The sequence below is a fragment of the Drosophila novamexicana genome, unplaced genomic scaffold (genome assembly GCF_003285875.2).
Source record: "Drosophila novamexicana strain 15010-1031.04,08,12 unplaced genomic scaffold, DnovRS2.1 tig00000108-arrow-pilon, whole genome shotgun sequence".
Lineage (NCBI taxonomy): Eukaryota > Metazoa > Arthropoda > Insecta > Diptera > Drosophilidae > Drosophila > Drosophila novamexicana.
In genome coordinates, this window is record NW_020824772.1 from 2,281,386 (window position 1) to 2,299,150 (window position 17,765).

The following is a 17,765-nucleotide window of genomic DNA, read 5'->3' on the forward strand; positions in this document are numbered from 1 at the left end:
CGGTTTCAAGAGATGTCATATATAAAAATGTACACCATTCCTTACACGTGAGTGGGATTGGAGTAAACAAATAAAAGTCACGTGCCCATCTCTAGTTCACATATATTTTAGTTTCAGATAGAGTTGAATAGAAAAAGTTGAAAATTAAGTTTTATTCTTGGGCTGTAAAGGAAACAGACCTAATCGAGTGACTTTCAAATTTCCGAGTAAGTTAACCGCGTTCAAATTCCAAATGCCAAGACAAACGTACATAAATCCATCTATATACGGTGCCATTTGCAGCGATATGGATGATAAAGCAGCAGCGCCCACTGCCGACGCTGCAACCGAAACAGAGGCCGGTAATGAAATTTCATCAGCGCTAGATCACACAACGGTCACATTGGAGCCATTGCCGACCACATCAAAGTCGACAATTGCCGAAACAGATGAGGCAGAGAGGCGCACGTCGGCAGCTGCTGCAGCAACAGCGAGGGATTCGTTCAACGTGGACACGGAACGGTGCTGTTGGATTTGCTTTGCGACGGACGAGGACAATCGCTTGGCGGCCTGGGTGCAGCCCTGCCAGTGTCGTGGCACAACAAAGTGGGTTCATCAGAGCTGCCTATATCGCTGGATCGATGAGAAGACACAGAAGGGTAATGCGCTTCGCTCTGTATCCTGCCCGCAATGTCAAACCGAATACATCATTGTATTCCCGCAAATGGGCAAACTGGGCGGTGCCTTGGAAGCCATGGACAATCTGGTCAAGCGTCTGAGTCCGTTTCTGGCAGCGGGCTTCTTTGTCGGTTCGCTGTACTGGACAGCTGTGACTTATGGCGCTGTGACTTTCCTCCAGGTGAGCCCATCAGGCGAAAGCTACATATAATGTCATAACGATGTTCATGCAGATTGTTGGTCACGAGCATGGCATGTCTATAATGGAATCCGGTGATCCGCTCATACTACTAATTGGCCTGCCTGCCATACCAGTTGGCCTGGTACTTGGTCGGCTAATTCGTTGGGAAGATGCATTGTTGCGTTTGATACGCAATCGCGGCACCGTCATGCGCAAGTTTCCCTTTGTGAACTTTATATACCCAGACCTGTAAGTTTCTCAATCTACCTGTTAGTTGCTTCAGTTTAAGTTATTTTCGTTTGCAGTAATCAGCAGGAGGAAGAACTGCCGACTTCTTCAAATCCGGCCACGCCGGCACTTTCGGATCCAGTTTCGGCAACTCGCATATTTTGCGGAGCTCTGCTGCTGCCAACAATTTCATGCATTGTGGGTCGCATATTGTTCGATTCCGTGGAGAACACACTGCATCGCACACTACTCGGCGGTTTAACCTTCATCACTGTGAAGGGCATGTTGAAAATCTATTTAAAACAGAAGCAATATGCGCGTCGCAAGAAACGTCGTATTGTCGACTATACGGAAGAGAACATACGCAATTTTATGCATCGCAACAATAACAACGCTGGTGCCGCTGGTATTGGTGGGGCTCGTCATATCCTGCAACAGCAGCAGCAACAACAGCAGCAGCAGCCACAGCAACAGCCAGTGCTGGCGATGCCCCGCCTGGTTGCTGCTGCGGCAGCTGCTCGGGACCGTGCTGCTCGCGACCGCGAGCGGGAAAGGGAGCATGAGGTCAATGGTGTGGACAGCGTTGTTTAGATGCAAATGGACACTCAATTGAAATTCAATTGATATATAGCTATATACTTATTGTTCAACTAGTTCAGTTTTGGTTTAAGTTCATTTTGTTAACCACTCAAAAACACGGGGCACAGGTCACCAAAAACTCCGAAAATCAAAAAAAAAAAATGCGCATGCGTACATGCGAGCCAAATTCAATGTTAAATCTTGCGAGATGAAGCCCTTCAGGAAGGAACGATTAAGTCAGCCGCATATTGGTTGGTCAAATTTTATGTTATCAATAAAATATGAGAGAAATCAAATTTGCACTGTCCATTTAGCTATTAAATATATATATAAATAACTAATTATAACACATATTATGCATATATGCTTCCACAGAATTGAATTTATGTTAACATTGTGTAAACTACAAATACTACAAAATTGCCTATGTAAATAAAACCAAAACCCTTGGCTGTGGGTGGGTTTATAATGATGCCAATATTAATTCACTGTGTACTTAAGATTCATGCCCCAAAGTGCAAAATACGTATTTGACTTGGCCAGATTAGATAGGCTCGCCGCGACTGTTCCCACTGCAATCGCAGCATGAAAGTGTGAATAATTTCTTTATTTTAAAGCACTCGGCCTGTAAGCCGCTCGGCCTGAGTCATCAAGATAATGAACCCGCTTTGTGACTGACCGCCCCGGCAGCACTTACTAGTCTGTCTGTGTGTGTGTGTGTATGTGCATAGTTAAACATGGCTTGAAGGTGCTGCACAAGAGCCGCAACATCATCCCATCTATCATATGTACACAAAAGTTACAGTTAAAGACCCGGACAAAGTGAATGCTCCAAAAAGCGATCTAATCATTTATAATTGTTAGCGACTCGAGTGTTTGTTTTGTCTATTTGCGCTTATCATCGACAACACACGAGCTGCTAGATGATATCTGTGTGTCTACATATAGAGAATACATATGTATAACAAACGCAAACTTCTATCAGGCAATGGCGACTTTTGCAGTGCGCTCTAATCTATATAGTTATACATCGGTAAGGCACAAATAGATTTCTTAGGCATATTTTCAACTAGTTTTTTGTATTTTAATTTGTTTTAAGTTTTAAGATTCAGTTAGATCTAACTGTTTCTATACTGCTCTCGCTCAAAGTTGCCCAAATAGCTGTCCTTCTCTGTCAGATTAACCCAAACCCAAACAGACGGTACACATTTCGGATTCGGCCGGATTGTATTACGATATCATATACATATATCATAAGATTTTCGTATTCGATTTTTTTTGTTTTTAAAGGTGTCTTAACGAAATTCGGGACTTATAGGTATTACCATATGCACTATATGCATATCGACAAAGATATTTAATAATAATATAAATATAAATATTTTAAAATAGTCATATTTTATTAATTGCAGCGCATTGAGGCAGTCTGGAAGACTGCGTCTGTTGAACATGAAGTCATGAAGCACAACCAATACAGGGCCAAATTCGCACACAGGTGATTTATATATGCAACTGTGTGAGTGTGTATGTGAACGAGTGCGTGTGTGTGTGTGTGTGTGTGTGTATAGTGTGCGAGTGTGTAGCCCACCTGTTTGGCTTTTCAGGAGCAATCACACGCTCTTGCGTTCACCGCAGTTGAAAGATTTCTTGCTGCTTTCTTTCGCTGCCGTCACACCAGCAACAACAACAGCAACAACAGCGACAACAGCAACAACTCCAACGGGTTGCGTTTGTTCTTTGTGACTGAACGTCCGTTGGGGGCCAAAGGCGGGCGCACTCATAACGTAACGAATCGCTGGAGCTGGAGCTGGGAGTCTGCTTCTCGACTCTGTATTGTTGTTGTTGTTGTTGCTGTTGTCGTTGTCGTTGTTATTGCTTCTGCTGCCGCTGCTGCTGCTGCTGTTGTTGCTGTCGCCGTTGTCACTTGTGTGCGACGACAGCGACTACGGTTAATAACAACGTTGAGTCGGCAACTCCGCAGTCAGACGGGCACCGGCGACCAACACGCATCGGCAGCGACGCGTTGCTCTGATAAAAGCGGCAGCAAAGAATACGAAAAAAGTTCAAAGAAAACATATGTAGATATACGCTTATACATATTGTATAGTACGGTAGTCGGTATTAGTTGCGAGTTTCTCGGCATTCTAACAAAATAAACGAAATGAACTGATACCAAATCGAGTTGTCGCAACTGCAACTGGCCACGATTAACGATTGTCATTGAAAAAGGTGCAGCAGCCAATCATCATTGAACCGGCGACCAGCAACAGCAGATATCCAAGATCCTTGAGCAACATGAGCAACACCATGACCGCCGCCCATGAGCCGACCATGCACTATCTGGACAGCATCTTGAATGAGGAGGAGAAGCGCTGCGATCAATACTCGCATCAATGGCGCAATTTCACAATATCACGCTCGGGCCGCTTCAGGTCGAAGAACAAGAAACGGGATGTGGTCGATGGGAAACTGTTCGATGGCAAGGAAAATGATAAGGTGCGTTCAGTGATCCTTTTAGCCCAGTTTCGTAGTGGCCCATTTTCATTTTCATTTTCATTTCATTGCTTATCAGCAGCCACTTCAAAAATAGACTATATATTTATACATATATATATCAACGACAACAATATCGCGATCAATATTGTAAATTGTGTGCGTGCAAGTTAACGTGATTTATATATATATATATATACGTATATGTATATGTATGTATACTAATCTAGCAACGTCGTGAGGCTTAAGGGTCTTTTGGCTCGAAAGTCCAAACGTCAGATATAAGTTTTGCTGTCTCTTTTTCATGTGAATTGAACAAACAACAACAGCAATAACAGAAAAAAAAAAACAGAAAAAAATGGAAAAAACGGAAATGCTCATTAATAATAAACGGAAGTTGTATTATTATGATAAGACGGCGTGCAGTCAGCTCTATGATGATGATTATGGGCTATGCTCTCCCTATATATATATATATATATATATATCACTCAATGTGATTTGCGAAAGCCACAGGAATCTGTATTCTGTATTCCAATTGATGACAAATTTTCACTTTTTCCTGCGGTATATGCAAAAATTAACAAGTGCTTTACGTGCATCGTACACTTAAGGCCAAAAGTAGAGATACAATTGTGAAATATTTATACAAAAACCTCTTAACGTTAGTCATTCGTAATAAAAGCAATTGGGAGAAGTGTTGCTCGTATAAAAAAAATATATATATGAAGCTTAAACTCGTTTATGAACACAAGTTAAAAGGTTGCCAAGCTTAAATATAAATCAGACACGAGCTCTCTTAGTATCTAGCCTTATTGGCCCTATAATAACGTATCCCAACTTCACATGGCCTAAACCAAAGTCACTTATAGATATGGCGTAACTAGTGCAAAATCCTCTTGCTTGCAATTTGGCTACTATAAAAAAACAGATAAGATTATACAGGGTACTTTTGCTGCTATCAAATTCATAGCCTTGACTGCAATTTTCCATTTATACGAAGTATCTGCGTCGCAGATCTTGGAACTTGACATTTTCTCAGTTCTAAGGGTTGTTTACTTTTGAAGCATAAGAAAAAGTAGAAATATATTACTTTTTATATGTGCTTTTGCAAAATGGCTGCAAAGGTAATAAAAAATTATTAAAAATAAGTATATAAAGTAAACAAAAAACAGAACAGAACTCACTTGTGTGCAAGCCAAAATAAGTAAGATCAATGTGTTTTTTATGCATATGTACAAAAATATATATATATATACGTACATTTATGTACATATATATGTAGAGACAGCGACCGACAAACACACCTTTCTGGAAATTTGATACACCTGTATTTGTTTGGCGCCACCGTAAGATGAGTAAACCGGCCAAAATTTAGCATATTGTCATATAATACACATTCGAATTTCGTTTATAAATATATGCAACTATCTACAGGGCAAACAACGAAACCGAATACGTCGCCGGGGCCACATGCAAAAGTTGTATTCGACGGCACGCGAATCTTGTTAAATTTGGCAAACTCAACCGGCCAGCCAGCCAGCCATCCGGTCAGTCAGTGGAGAAGGGGTAATGCCAAGACACGACCTGTAGGGGGGAGGAGCTGGGAGCTCAGAGCTGGGTGGTGAGGGTGTGTTCCTTTCTGCTTTGTTACGCAACAAATGCAGTGACCGATCGATTGTCAACAGCCACGCGGTGGTTGCCGCGTCATTGTCGTCTGTGCATTGAACTTGGCTAATGTTATTGGGAAACGAAAACAAATATATCGCATTGTTTTATTATACCAGTTAAAGCAATTTCAGATTGGTCATGTTTCTGGTTGTCGTACCACATGTCGTATGCATAATTTAAGGCAACAAACAAACTCCCCACAACAATTTTCAAGCTGTGCAAATTTAAGCAAGGATTTCAAGCAAAACTTTCCAAGAATTTCGTTGTTTACCTTTAAAATAGAACAAGACCAGTTTTTAACAGTTTCTCTGCGCCAAAAACTAACCAGTATTTATAGATCTCGTGACGTGGTCTTGGCTTAAAGTATAACAAAGTAAAGCCCCTGTCTGGTCTATATATCCGTGTTTATATACTACGATAGCGAAGCATGAATTATGACCAAGGTTTCACTAACTAAAGCACTCAAACAATATTGTATGTACGCCTATATCAGATATTGCAAAATTTTCTTCTTTGCGTTTTAACAGCGCAAAAACCTTATCAAGCAACAACAATAGCAAAAGCAACAACAACAGCAACAAAGACAAACGGTTTTTTGTGCTTTTATTGTTATACATATAGGGAAAAACACCTATATATGTACGTACGTACATATACCATACAGGTAAGTGGTTGTGCACGCTTCGACTGTTGTGTTGCCGCCACTTGTCAAAAAACAGCTCCAGCAGAGAATTATACTTGTATATACATATATATATATACATGTATATATACATATTCGTATGTATTTAGTGCATGTCGATAGCATGTATTTGATTAAAATCAGGTGCTAAATCAAAAATATGACTTTGGAACATGTCTTTTGATTACTTTTTGAAAGTCAGTGTCTCTGATTGCTGGCAGCCAAATGAAGCCCTAATCTAAATAGGCCTCAAATTGTAGCTGATAATGTTTAAAGAGTGGTTGACTTGATGTTAAATTTATTATAACTCTTATATTGCAGATCTCAGCGCGCAATACAACCAGCGCCATGTCCAAATCATCCTGCTCCTATAATACAAATACTACGACTGGCGGCAGTGCAGCGACAACAACAGGAACATCATCGGTGCGGAGTCAACGTGACAAAACGGAGAGCTATAAAAGTTTTTACGAAACAAATTTATAGATAGTGCCGGGGGCTATATACATTCTGACATATGCATGCATTTACGTATATATATAAAGCCTTTAAATATATATATATATATGTATAAACATATATGTGCACTATATGTATAACATTTGTATTACGCTTTATTAAATCAACCTAAGAGTTTATTGCACAACGTGTGGACTATATAAATGTGCAAAATTCGCAACAAAAAAAAAAAAACAAAAGAACACAACGAAAAAAACAAACAATAACTGCAACAACACAGAAGACTAATTTTTTGCGCAGGCTGCTTGATAAAGATTATTTTGTGTGGATTTGTTTAGTTTTCTGCTATTTAGTTTTAGTAGAGTATAGAACAGATTGGGCGCTAGCTTAGACATTCTCTAAATATATATAAACACATATATATAGATCGATTGTACTTACATATATAAAGTAAATGTATGAACATTATTATCTCTTTCTTGCTTAGATTGTACAAGTATTAAAACGTGATAATTGCACTAAATCGCATATGCATATCGTTAACTATACACATTACAATAGTATATATATACATATGTATATTTGTCTTAACTTTAGTAAAAATTCAATGCTTAAAACATAATCAAATAAAGCATAAGGTTCATTTTCCTTAAACGTTTAATTCATTTAACTGAATCATGAGGCATCATCGTCGTTCTCGTTGGTCGCCACTGTCGCTCTTATATAGCTCACATCTAGCACACAGAATTTGGCACGACACATGGGACATGTGCACTTCTGTTCTAGCCATACCTCGCGATCGATGTCACTCTGGCGGGCTGCAAACCAGCGCGCCAAGCACTCCACACACCACATGGGCCGACAATAGCAATTGGAGCAGCATGCCTCATCTGTTAGAGGCGCGCCTGCCCGATTCAAATCGGAGCATTGCTTGTTTATCTTGATGTTGGGCTCGGCTAGCATGCAGGCAAAGCACTTGTCTGTAATGGGCTCCGAGCTAAAGATTGGATTGAGTGCCACCTGCGTTTTGAATACATCCACAAAGCGATCGATGACGCTTCGATGGAATTGTATGTTAGAGGGTATGGTAATAGGACGTCTTAGGCGATCCTCCAAACTACGGAATTCCAATGCATTGATGCGAATGTTAAAATCAGAAACGCCTTGACGCATCGGTCGCACAACAATGCTAATCATTTGCAAGGTATCGTTCTGATCGTGGTGCGATATATTGTAAGTTTCCGCCTTCAAAAAAGTTTTTTAGTTATCTAAAAATTATAGAAATTTAGGCAGCAGCCGGTACATACCTTGGCAACGCTAAGTGAAGTGTTGGCTTGGTGAGCAAAGTTGACATTATACATGGTTGTTTTGATAATCCAGTTCTCTGTGGCAATCACCATGCTAATGGAGTTGAGTTTCTTTTTGTAAATATCCTGGCGACGGAACTCGGTGCCAATATCGCTGGCTACGACGCTGTAACTGCCTGGAGTATTCGAGTATTTGGCCAGTGTTTTGTTTATGGGATGTCGGCGCCAGTTTTGCTGATGCCAATTGAAGATCAGAGCCGGCACGGCTAATACAGCCAGCACGCTGAAGCGTTGCGCCATTTTCCAGGTGAGTGTTTTAAAAGCCACTGCCTCCTGTGGCATGGGAAAATCCGGGTCAAGCTCATTATCTTCGAGCGGTTGTTGTGTGGCAAAAACTGAAAACTTCAATCTGTGTATGAGGAAATAGGTGACGGGCAGGCAGCTGTGTACGAAGAGATTGAGTGATGTGCGGCGCAAATGGTAGCCAACAAAATCACGATATTCCTCTCCCAGGAATCGGGAGAACACCTGCTCGATTGTAAAGCCCAGACGCTGAAATTCCTCGGGCGGATAAATGACGCACATGCACAATAGGAAGTAGAACAAATTGAAGAGCAGTTCCGACTCATCCATGTTGCGAAAAATTTTGAAAAATTCAAGAAAAACCAGTAACAAAATATACAAGTCCAGGGTCTAAATTAGAGATGCGCAATTGTTGTTGATGTGTCGCGTACACAGAGTTGCATTCGCTGTGGTCGATAAATCGATGAGTTTGAATTTCCGTTTTTTTGTTTGAGCGCGACTGACATATTGCTGTCAATTTCAAATTGTTTTGTAGTTCCTCGGTTGATCATAGCTAAGGGTATCCTGATGATTTTTTGAAATCCTCAGTGCTATCAAGAGTGGTAGCAGCGGAATAAGGTATATTCCATAATCCATTATGAAATCAATGGCGGAGATTATGAAAACCATTCTTCAGTGTTATAAATGTATATTTTTTGTAAAATTGTTTTAATACAAAACTTGCTTTGATTGATTGCTTGACTTGTGCTTTAGTTTGATGATAAAAACAAATGCAAATAAGTAATATTTTACGTCAAATGAATATATAACATTCCATTGGGTGTCATGGAAGCTGTGTCTGATTTAAAGCGATATGTTAAAATAGGCAGTTAACAACTTGCTTTAGAATTTTTCTTATGCGGACATTATATACATTACTCTATAGCTATATCATTAGTATAACAAACCACATCCATTAACGGCCACTATTTTAGTGCTTAACGGAATGTGTGTGTGCGTGGGTGTGGCTTGCAAAAAGTAAACTAGTGCGTATTAGTGGACGGTTACTCTACTGCTGGAGTTCACTCAGATTCGGAATGTTGTTGGTGTAATCATCATTGGAGGCCGAACTGGAATCGTTGGTAAACTCAAAGCTATTCTCGCCGCTGGTACAGGTAACTGTTGTCAGACTGGAGTCATTATTAGAGGTCTGATGATCGGAATTGCTCAGATTTGGTAGTGACACATCTGCCTCTTCGTCATCCACATCCACCACATCATCATCGTCATCGTCATCGTCGTCTTCTTCTTGTTCGTCGTCAACATTACTCAGGCTATTTGTGCCGCTGCTGTTGTTGTCCGCATTATCGCCGCGAGCCTTGACTCCATTGCGATCCAGCTCCCCAGCCCCGCTGGCAGTATTCAAATTTAATGCGCTTATCGCTGGCAAATTATTGTAGCTAGCTGTGCTCATATCTGGTACTGTTTTCGTAGCGGTCGATTTTGATGTTATTGCTGTCGCATCAGATGCGTCGCTTATCTCGCAGCTGGAATTTTCAATTAAAAGCGTTATCAATGGCACATTTGGTATGGTCGCTGTTGATGTGCTTGCACTGCTGCGGCCATTGCGGCCGATGTCCGATTTGTCAGCATCCAGCGTCGTGGATGTTGTTGCCATTAATACTGCCTCGGAGCTGCCATTGAGTATGGATAGGTGTGGTATATTTTGCGGCTGGAGTGTTTGTTCGCTTGAAGACGCCAGCTTTTTGCTGCTTGCATTGAGAATTGATAGATTGGGCACGTTGGCTGTGTTTGAGGCAGATGGGCCATTGCTTGCAGTTGTGGGCGCGACATTGCTGGCCGTGGCTTTCAGCAGACGCGAGGATCGTGCGGCTCGTGGTGGAGGTACGGGCACTGTGCTGGATGTGCCATTTTCAAGCTGCTGCGGCACGCTCTTGTCACGTCTAACCATATGCTTATCGAAGTAATCCAGATTCATGCCAGTACCACGGGCTTGTTCAGCGGCTGCATTCAATGCGGATGTGTTCGGCTGGTAGCTGGCACCGTCCTCCACGTCCATGTCCTCGCTGAGATCTTCACTGCACAAATCCAAGCTGATGTGCGCTGCAGGTCCATCGGTGGGACGATCTGGTTTCGGCTCTAAAACAAAGTAAAACATGTTAGATATGCGCAAATTAAAATATTGCTCACGCTACTTACCATTCAGGAAATGCAATGCCACAAAATCGGCAGCGCTGTAGATCTCGGCATGCACGAGCAATTGCAGCAACACACCCACTGTGGGGCGTTCGTTTAGCTTGCCTGAGGTTTTCCACTCATCGATCATTACCTGTGATATGCTTTGACCGGGCGTTAAGCGTTCTGCGGTGCCATCAATCAGACTTATTTGTTGGGCGGTATATTTAAGTCCCACCTTGGCAGCGATTTCTTGATAGTTGAGCGCACCCGGTGCGCTGCAGGCCTGCGCATCCAGGCGCTTCGGTATGATGGACATTAGCTTGCGCCAGCAGCCGTTCACATCGAGAATTGTGGCCAACTTGTAGATGTCGTTGTCATCGACACGCCGCAGTTCCGTGCAGCGCGTATATTTTGAATATATGGGAACAGTGCTTGTATTGGTGCTGGTACAAACAACCGCCCAACCGTTTGCTTTTGCCATTTCCATTTTGTTTCGGTTGCTGAATCCTTTAGCTTTACTAAGAGCGAGCGTCTTTTGAGTGGATGGAGCTTATTTCTGACTGTCACATGTGCCGTTATAAAAGCATTTTATATTAACTTGCGTTTCGTTGCTCTTGCGTTTTCACTGAATTTTCCTATGAGCCATCATCATTGGTTTCTCCGCACACACATATATGTATAAAAATACATATGGAATTGCCGATGCGATCAGCTGTTTAAAATTTCAGAGTTGCTTTATCGATGAGCAATCGATAACAGCGACTGCACAGCAATCGACCTGCACTGAGCGCTCCAACATTTCAAATTGCTGTCTTCAGTACTATTATTTTAGAATTGATTTTAATTTTATTATAAAATAGCTGTTCAAATATTTGTATAATGGACACAATTACATTCAATCAATACATTGTATAAGTGTATGCTTAAAAAATCATAAACAAGGACGAACAAACACAGATAAGGTCGTAAAATGGGTAGACAGCTTTGTGCTTATGCTAATTATAAAACTTTCGTTGGTAATTTCAAAATGAAACATACATATACATATGTTATAACTATAAAAGATTTGTGTGCTTACATTGCTTTCAATTCATATGCTCTACTTATTTTTTATATATTTAAGGTCACTTTCTTATTTGTTTCGCATGTGTTCAATTCGCTGAGGTTTCGCTAGTAGACGGAATGTTTGCTGATTTATATCTAAACGAGACTCTTGAGTTTGTGTGTATTTTGTAAAGCTGTACGCTTTGCCAAAAAACTCGGACGGTTTGATTTCATATTACCTTATTACTAATTATTGGCGTTGGTATAAAAAAAGGTTGTGATAAACAATAACACGCTCATGATCAGCGCGGTATTGATGTTGTGGCCGTGTCGCGTATTCGCTGCATTGCGTGTTGTCTTGCCCATTTGGAAGCGCAGAGTGGGACTGGACATGCGTCCATCGCCGCCATTGCTGTAGGCAAGCACACGCATATTGTAGCTCTTACCGGGCGTCAGTGTGTTGATGAAGACCTCGAGTTTCTGTCCAATAGGCACAATTGTATTGTTGGCAGTGATCATATTTTGATCTGTCTCCCAAATGCGAACCTGCCAAAAAGATAACATTTTATATATGGTTGCCTTAAGCATATTCACAGGCTTTTTTATACCTTATAGCCCTCAATGGGCTCCTCATCTTGCGCCGGTGATACATAACGCCACACAACGCGCACCGTGGACGGATTTATGCCGTAGACATGCACTGAAGACGGCGGTTTCTGTGGTGCCTTGCGATATGTGCGTTCTGTTATAAATAAAATAAATACGTTAAATATTTGTGGATCGAAACACTTTTGCTAAATTGACGTCACCTTCGAAACGTTCGCTTTCGGGACCCTCGCCGGCCGCATTGTATGCCATAACCTTCACAAAGTAATACGTATCCGGCTGCAGACCTACAATAAGCGCCCAGGGGCGTGTGGTACGCGATAAATAGTAGACGGCATCCTCTTCCTGATGCGCAGTTTTCCAATATTTTAACTGAAGTAATAAACGTATATGGTAAGCAAACTACAGCCACACAATTTGTAAGCTTTTACTTACCCTATGGCCTATTAGCTTGCCGCGTATATTCTCACGAGACATGTCAATGGGACTCCAGGATACATTGAAACAGGTAGAATTGTAGGCCAGCGCAAATGGTTTCTGTGGCGCCACTTGTGGCATATCTTCGGCAGAGTGTATGACAACCGTATCGCTAATGGGACCCGGGCCAACGCTGTTGATTGCTTGCACTCTCACCTCGTACTCGGTATAATAGTTGTTGAGCGGAATGTTTACCACGGCCACGCCTACGTTTTCTTGTTTCTTTATTATATCCGAGGCCCAATCGAGGGCACCCTTTAGCTTCCAAAATACCTTGTAATGTATGCCATGACTATGTTGCTCCTGTGGCAACAACGGATCCCAGGTAATGGTCAGATCGCCAATCTTGCCGCCACCACCGCCCACATTCCGTGGGGCAATATACGGTTTATCGTCGTAGGTGCTGTAGATGGGCGATGGTGCCGAGGGTGTGCCAATGCCCAGATCATTGACAGCCGTGACGCTGAACTCGTAGGAGGACCAGGGCGTTAAATCTCCGACCTCAGTCTGCTGGCGAGATGTATAACGATCTACCTCACGCGCCTGTTGAAACATGGAAACGTTGGTCCAAGTGCGATTCCAGTTGGTGCGGCCAAGTATATGGTAGTACCGTATAGGACGACCATTGTTTACGCCATCCACCCACTCAATGATGGCCTTGGTCTTGCCAATCTCAATCACCTGCACCCCGCCTGGAGCACCAGGAGCGCCCTCAATGATAACATTTGTCGTGGTGCTAATTTCATTGACAGCTGATTTGACGACGCACTCATAATCGCCAGAATCGCGCATCGTTGTGTTGTGCACCGTCAAGCTGTTCCAATCGACAATCTGCGAAATAATTTATAGAGTTATAGAGTTTATAATTTTTAGATTTGGAGTAAGGTAGGACATACAATGCGCTCGGTGCCGTCGTGATTATTGCGTAAAACTTCTCCATTATGCTTCCAAACATAGGCAATGTCCAGTAGCTCATCGTAAGCAGCCTCGCAGTGCAGATATATAAGGTCATGCTCGCGGGAAACAATGCGCTGCGGTGGCCTCTGCACAAAGCGAATTTCCTCTGCAAAAATATATGAATGCATGTTCAGATACTGCAGTGCTTCTAGTATTCACAATTAAAGCTTACGTAGCACAATAACTCGAGCATGCGACTCATCGGATCCCGCTTGATTGGAGGCTACGCACGTATACATGCCCTCGTCATCGCGGGATGTAGGTGATATAATGAGAGTGCCGCTGGGCAAAATGCGACGATGTCCACCGGAGCCCAGCAATTGACCATCCTTTTTCCATTGGAATTTGGGACGTGGTGCAGCCTCTGGATCACAAACAATAGTCGTATTGCCATTGTAAACAGCATAGATCTCCGATTCGAGTGGGTGCTTCTTAAACGATGGCTTCATGGACAGCACACGCAACTGAGCCGAGCTGTAGGATGTCTTCAGCTGATTCTGTGCACCACACTGGTACATGCCCTCATCTTTGTCCTTCTCAAGGAATTTAATGGTAAGCAAATTGTCCTGTATAACATAGCGGTCCCGATTGATGCTCAAAGGATCAAGACGCTCGCCGTTCTTGTACCAAGTGTAGTTGGCATCGGGTATGGCAAACGCTTCACAAATGAATGTCACATCACTGTTGTAGTCCTTGATCATGTCCTTAAGCGGTATGGTGAATTCAGGTCGCATTTGTATGTTGATATAAATGGACTTTTCCAGAGTCTTACGCGGATTGGTAATACTGCACGTGTACTGGCCATTATCATTGGTCGTTGCATTCCGAATGATCAGAACGCGTCCATAGCTGGTCGTGTAGGCATTGCGCTGCAGCGGCTGGCCATTGCGCGTCCAATTGTACGCAGGTATAGGATAGCCAAAAGCCATGCATTCCAAACGAATCTCTTCGCCGGCAACTGGAGCTTCCGGAAAGACTTTGGGAAAAGTATTGGCAAAGATCAGCGCCTGATAGTTGCTGTTGGGCGTTACGCGCAGCGGGAAGAAGGGTCCATTACGACCCGTATCTGAGACAAGCGTTTGCACAGTGCACGAATAATTGGCACGATCTACGATCTCAATAAACGAGAAGTAGAGGGCTCCATCGTAAGAGACAAAAACACGCTGATCCTCTTCCACGAAATTGGGGAAATAATCACGTGCCCAATAGTATTTAACAGCCGGGTAATGTTGCGGCGGATCACAGAATATGGACTTGCCCCAGTTCATTTCACTCGACTCTGCCGAACGTTTCAAATTGAATTCCATGATGAAACCAAAATTAAGATGCGCACTCTCCGAGCGGATGCGACCAAATTTGTTTTGTGCAATGCAATGATACGCGCCCTGATCCAGAGCCTGCTTGGGTTCATATATAATCAAATTGCCGCCCGATATGGTATAGCGATTGTCCACCAAGGGATCAATCCGATGGTATTCCAACGTATCGTTCACATAGACTTCGCGAAACCACTCGTAGGTGGGCGTCGGATAGCCTCCAGCCAGGCAGCCCAGTGAAACATCATTGATCAACCGATTCTTGTTCACATCAAAGGTTGTGTCATTTGGTTGCTTTACAAAGAACGGGCCACGTGGTATGCGCTCCAGATCTCGTATGTCCAGTCCATAGGTATAGGGGCGTTTATCATCCAGTTTTATATTGACATTGTCTGGACTGTAAAGCGCCTTGGACTCGCAAATAAAGAGATTCATTTCAATTTCGTACGCAGGCATAAACATCCAACGATCGCGTTTTTTCGAATAAGCATAGACCACACGATCCCGCAAATAGCCATTATCTCCATAGGGTTGATTTGGACCTGGAATGGATAAACGATATTAAGATATGTATTTGCATTTTCTGATTTTTTTTCATACCAAAGTAGCCACGCAGATTGTTTTGATTCCGCTGATTCAGATTCGTTGTGCCCGCCAGCGAATTGTAGTACTGATTGGGATTATTATTAAAATTGCGATTGTTTGGATCGTTTTGCACAAGGAAACGATTGTCAATTAGATCCTCGTTTTCGAGGGCCTGTTGCTCATCGAAGGCAAAAGAGTCTTCAATTTGCACCAGCTGCGTATTGTCATCATTCACCCAGTTTTGTGGACCCGTTTGGCGTGCCGAGATAAAGAAACGATTTTGTCGCTGATTCTGCAGGATTAACTGCTTTAAAATAAACGAATGCTTCTCCACATTGTCCACATTCAGCAAATCCGCTGTGTAGGCCTTGCATATCTTCTTCGCCTCAGCCCAGTTGCGCTTGGGGGAGCGTATAAAGCGATAGCATGTCTGCCGGAATGATACCCAATGCTCGGGACAAAAGTTATCCTCATCGGTAAACATGTCCCTATAGCCGATAGCTGAGTTGCCAGTCACGGCGTTTCGATTGAAAGGATCGTATTGGGGTCCCGCGTTGCCAATGCTGCCTGGTCCGCCAATATTGCTGCCAGTTCCCAACAATGGCCGATTACCGTCGTAATTGTTGTAGCCATTATAGTTATTTGGATTAAGCCCGGCGCCACCATAATTTGGATTACTTTGCTGATTGTTGAAGTCCAGCAACGGATTATCGTATTGTGTGCTGTCGGGATTTTGTTGTTGGCCCGTGTACAATGGATTATAGCGAGGCGAATAATCCTTGTTATAACTGGGCTGATATGACTGGGGCTGCTGCAGTTGCGTCGGCGACTGTGGCTGGCCCGGCTGTTGCTGCTGCTGTTGTTGCAAGTCGCTGGGCAATTGGGCCCTGCCCGTTGCCAGCAGCAACAATTGCACTAGCCAGCAGACTAGTAGCCTGCTGCATGTTGACATAGTGACTTTGTTTAGTTTTAGTAGGAGCTCGTTATGAGAACTCTTCCAGCTGGCGTTGCGTCGAAGACTAAAGGCACATTTTCGTATTGGAAATTCGTAGAGTCTATAAATAAATAACAATAGACAATGTTTATTTGCCATAATCGATTTATGAACAGTGAATATAAACAAATCAAGAGATCAGTTGTATTAGTCAGACCTCTAACGGTTGTATTAGTAAGCGCACACATACACACACACGTGTACAGTGCAAGCTCTCAATAAGCGACAGTTACGCTTCTAGATTTTTATGCTGCTTAGACAAATGTTCGCTAAGAACATATGTTACAAAAATTAGTCAAAAATATTACGACTACAAAAATTGACGAACTTAGATGTTCGGTCAAGAGAGCTGTACGTTAGTCAAGCCTCCACTGTACATGAGCATGGAGAAGATCATGTGTGTCTGTGTGTGTGCTGCTGCTGCTGCTTTAGGCGTGGTCTGGAGCTTGTGTGTGCATAATTACAAACCAATTAATTAAACTACCAAACATTTTTAACATAAATATAATTAAATTGTACATTAACTGTTTTAATTATAGTTTTAGTCACTTTTTCTTGATATACAGCCTAAGAAAGTTGGCAGGGCCGCCGCCCAACTTGAGCAAAGCTGCGCTTAGTCAAACAACCAAAGCCCAACCACACCTTAAATTTAAAGCCACGAATTTATGTGCTAGTAAAGGCACTTGGCCAAGTTTATTATCGGATTAAAAACATAGTTTCTCCCAATTTTTAAGTTGCACTAACCAATGTGCATTAATTACTCACAAAACACTTGTTTATTAAGGCTGTATTAAATAAAAACAAAAATTAGACACAACTGCGACAAAGCCACGATTAGCTAGGCGATAAGCGATAACAATCGCATGCGACTCCTGTGTAAGAGTTGTCAGCACATTGCATTATTTTCAATTTGTGCTTATGTTAGCATGACACTTTCTATTCTATTCAGTGTAATACAACGAAAATGTTGCTCATTAATTCCAATGCATTTATTATCATTTTATTAAAATTTTGTGTTTAAATTATAAGCACTAGCTAAATGAAATAA

The 17,765-nt window shown here is 42.3% G+C and overlaps 5 protein-coding genes across 5 annotated transcripts; 2 read left to right on the forward strand and 3 right to left on the reverse strand.

Annotated features, from left to right (window-relative positions):
* The first annotated feature begins 102 nt into the window (after nt 1-102).
* On the forward strand, nt 103-2,096 carry LOC115771675 (E3 ubiquitin-protein ligase MARCH5). The gene is made up of 4 exons (XM_030717489.1): nt 103-206; nt 283-838; nt 891-1,087; nt 1,144-2,096. The coding sequence occupies exons 2-4, from the start codon at nt 287-289 to the stop codon at nt 1,655-1,657; spliced, it is 1,263 nt and encodes a 420-aa protein (XP_030573349.1). The 5' UTR covers nt 103-206; nt 283-286; the 3' UTR covers nt 1,658-2,096.
* A 1,516-nt stretch (nt 2,097-3,612) lies between these two features.
* Nucleotides 3,613-6,989, forward strand: LOC115771737. The gene is made up of 2 exons (XM_030717564.1): nt 3,613-4,141; nt 6,813-6,989. Exons 1-2 carry the CDS (start codon nt 3,941-3,943, stop codon nt 6,975-6,977), a joined length of 366 nt encoding a protein of 121 aa, XP_030573424.1. The 5' UTR covers nt 3,613-3,940; the 3' UTR covers nt 6,978-6,989.
* A 616-nt stretch (nt 6,990-7,605) lies between these two features.
* LOC115771736 (E3 ubiquitin-protein ligase TM129) lies at nt 7,606-9,202 on the reverse strand. Its single transcript, XM_030717563.1, has 2 exons — nt 8,258-9,202; nt 7,606-8,195 (listed from the first exon to the last, which is right to left on the reverse strand). The coding sequence occupies exons 1-2, from the start codon at nt 8,888-8,890 to the stop codon at nt 7,626-7,628; spliced, it is 1,203 nt and encodes a 400-aa protein (XP_030573423.1). The 5' UTR covers nt 8,891-9,202; the 3' UTR covers nt 7,606-7,625.
* A 130-nt stretch (nt 9,203-9,332) lies between these two features.
* Nucleotides 9,333-11,385, reverse strand: LOC115771735 (protein Tube). Its single transcript, XM_030717562.1, has 2 exons — nt 10,760-11,385; nt 9,333-10,699 (listed from the first exon to the last, which is right to left on the reverse strand). Exons 1-2 carry the CDS (start codon nt 11,223-11,225, stop codon nt 9,609-9,611), a joined length of 1,557 nt encoding a protein of 518 aa, XP_030573422.1. The 5' UTR covers nt 11,226-11,385; the 3' UTR covers nt 9,333-9,608.
* Nucleotides 11,386-11,584: 199 nt separating this feature from the next.
* Nucleotides 11,585-17,562, reverse strand: LOC115771797 (contactin). The gene is made up of 8 exons (XM_030717666.1): nt 17,483-17,562; nt 15,739-16,778; nt 13,995-15,680; nt 13,762-13,928; nt 12,824-13,696; nt 12,592-12,760; nt 12,391-12,524; nt 11,585-12,328 (listed from the first exon to the last, which is right to left on the reverse strand). Exons 2-8 carry the CDS (start codon nt 16,673-16,675, stop codon nt 12,029-12,031), a joined length of 4,266 nt encoding a protein of 1,421 aa, XP_030573526.1. The 5' UTR covers nt 16,676-16,778; nt 17,483-17,562; the 3' UTR covers nt 11,585-12,028.
* Between the last annotated feature and the right edge of the window lie 203 nt (nt 17,563-17,765).

Bases quoted from the DNA above. Each gene is read 5' to 3' on its own strand.
- LOC115771675 (XM_030717489.1), top strand. From the start codon at position 287: ATGGATGATAAAGCAGCAGCGCCCACTGCCGACGCTGCAACCGAAACA. The intron at 839-890 runs GTGAGCCCATCA...ATGTTCATGCAG, and splicing joins GCGCTGTGACTTTCCTCCAG to ATTGTTGGTCACGAGCATGG. The intron at 1,088-1,143 runs GTAAGTTTCTCA...TTTCGTTTGCAG, and splicing joins AACTTTATATACCCAGACCT to TAATCAGCAGGAGGAAGAAC.
- LOC115771737 (XM_030717564.1), top strand. From the start codon at position 3,941: ATGAGCAACACCATGACCGCCGCCCATGAGCCGACCATGCACTATCTG. The intron at 4,142-6,812 runs GTGCGTTCAGTG...CTTATATTGCAG, and splicing joins ATGGCAAGGAAAATGATAAG to ATCTCAGCGCGCAATACAAC.
- LOC115771736 (XM_030717563.1), bottom strand. From the start codon at position 8,890: ATGGATGAGTCGGAACTGCTCTTCAATTTGTTCTACTTCCTATTGTGC. The intron at 8,196-8,257 runs GTATGTACCGGC...ACTTTTTTGAAG, and splicing joins CTTCACTTAGCGTTGCCAAG to GCGGAAACTTACAATATATC.
- LOC115771735 (XM_030717562.1), bottom strand. From the start codon at position 11,225: ATGGAAATGGCAAAAGCAAACGGTTGGGCGGTTGTTTGTACCAGCACC. The intron at 10,700-10,759 runs GTAAGTAGCGTG...ACTTTGTTTTAG, and splicing joins GGCATTGCATTTCCTGAATG to AGCCGAAACCAGATCGTCCC.
- LOC115771797 (XM_030717666.1), bottom strand. From the start codon at position 16,675: ATGTCAACATGCAGCAGGCTACTAGTCTGCTGGCTAGTGCAATTGTTG. The intron at 15,681-15,738 runs GTATGAAAAAAA...TATCCATTCCAG, and splicing joins CAATCTGCGTGGCTACTTTG to GTCCAAATCAACCCTATGGA. The intron at 12,761-12,823 runs GTAAGTAAAAGC...TTATTACTTCAG, and splicing joins GCAAGCTAATAGGCCATAGG to TTAAAATATTGGAAAACTGC.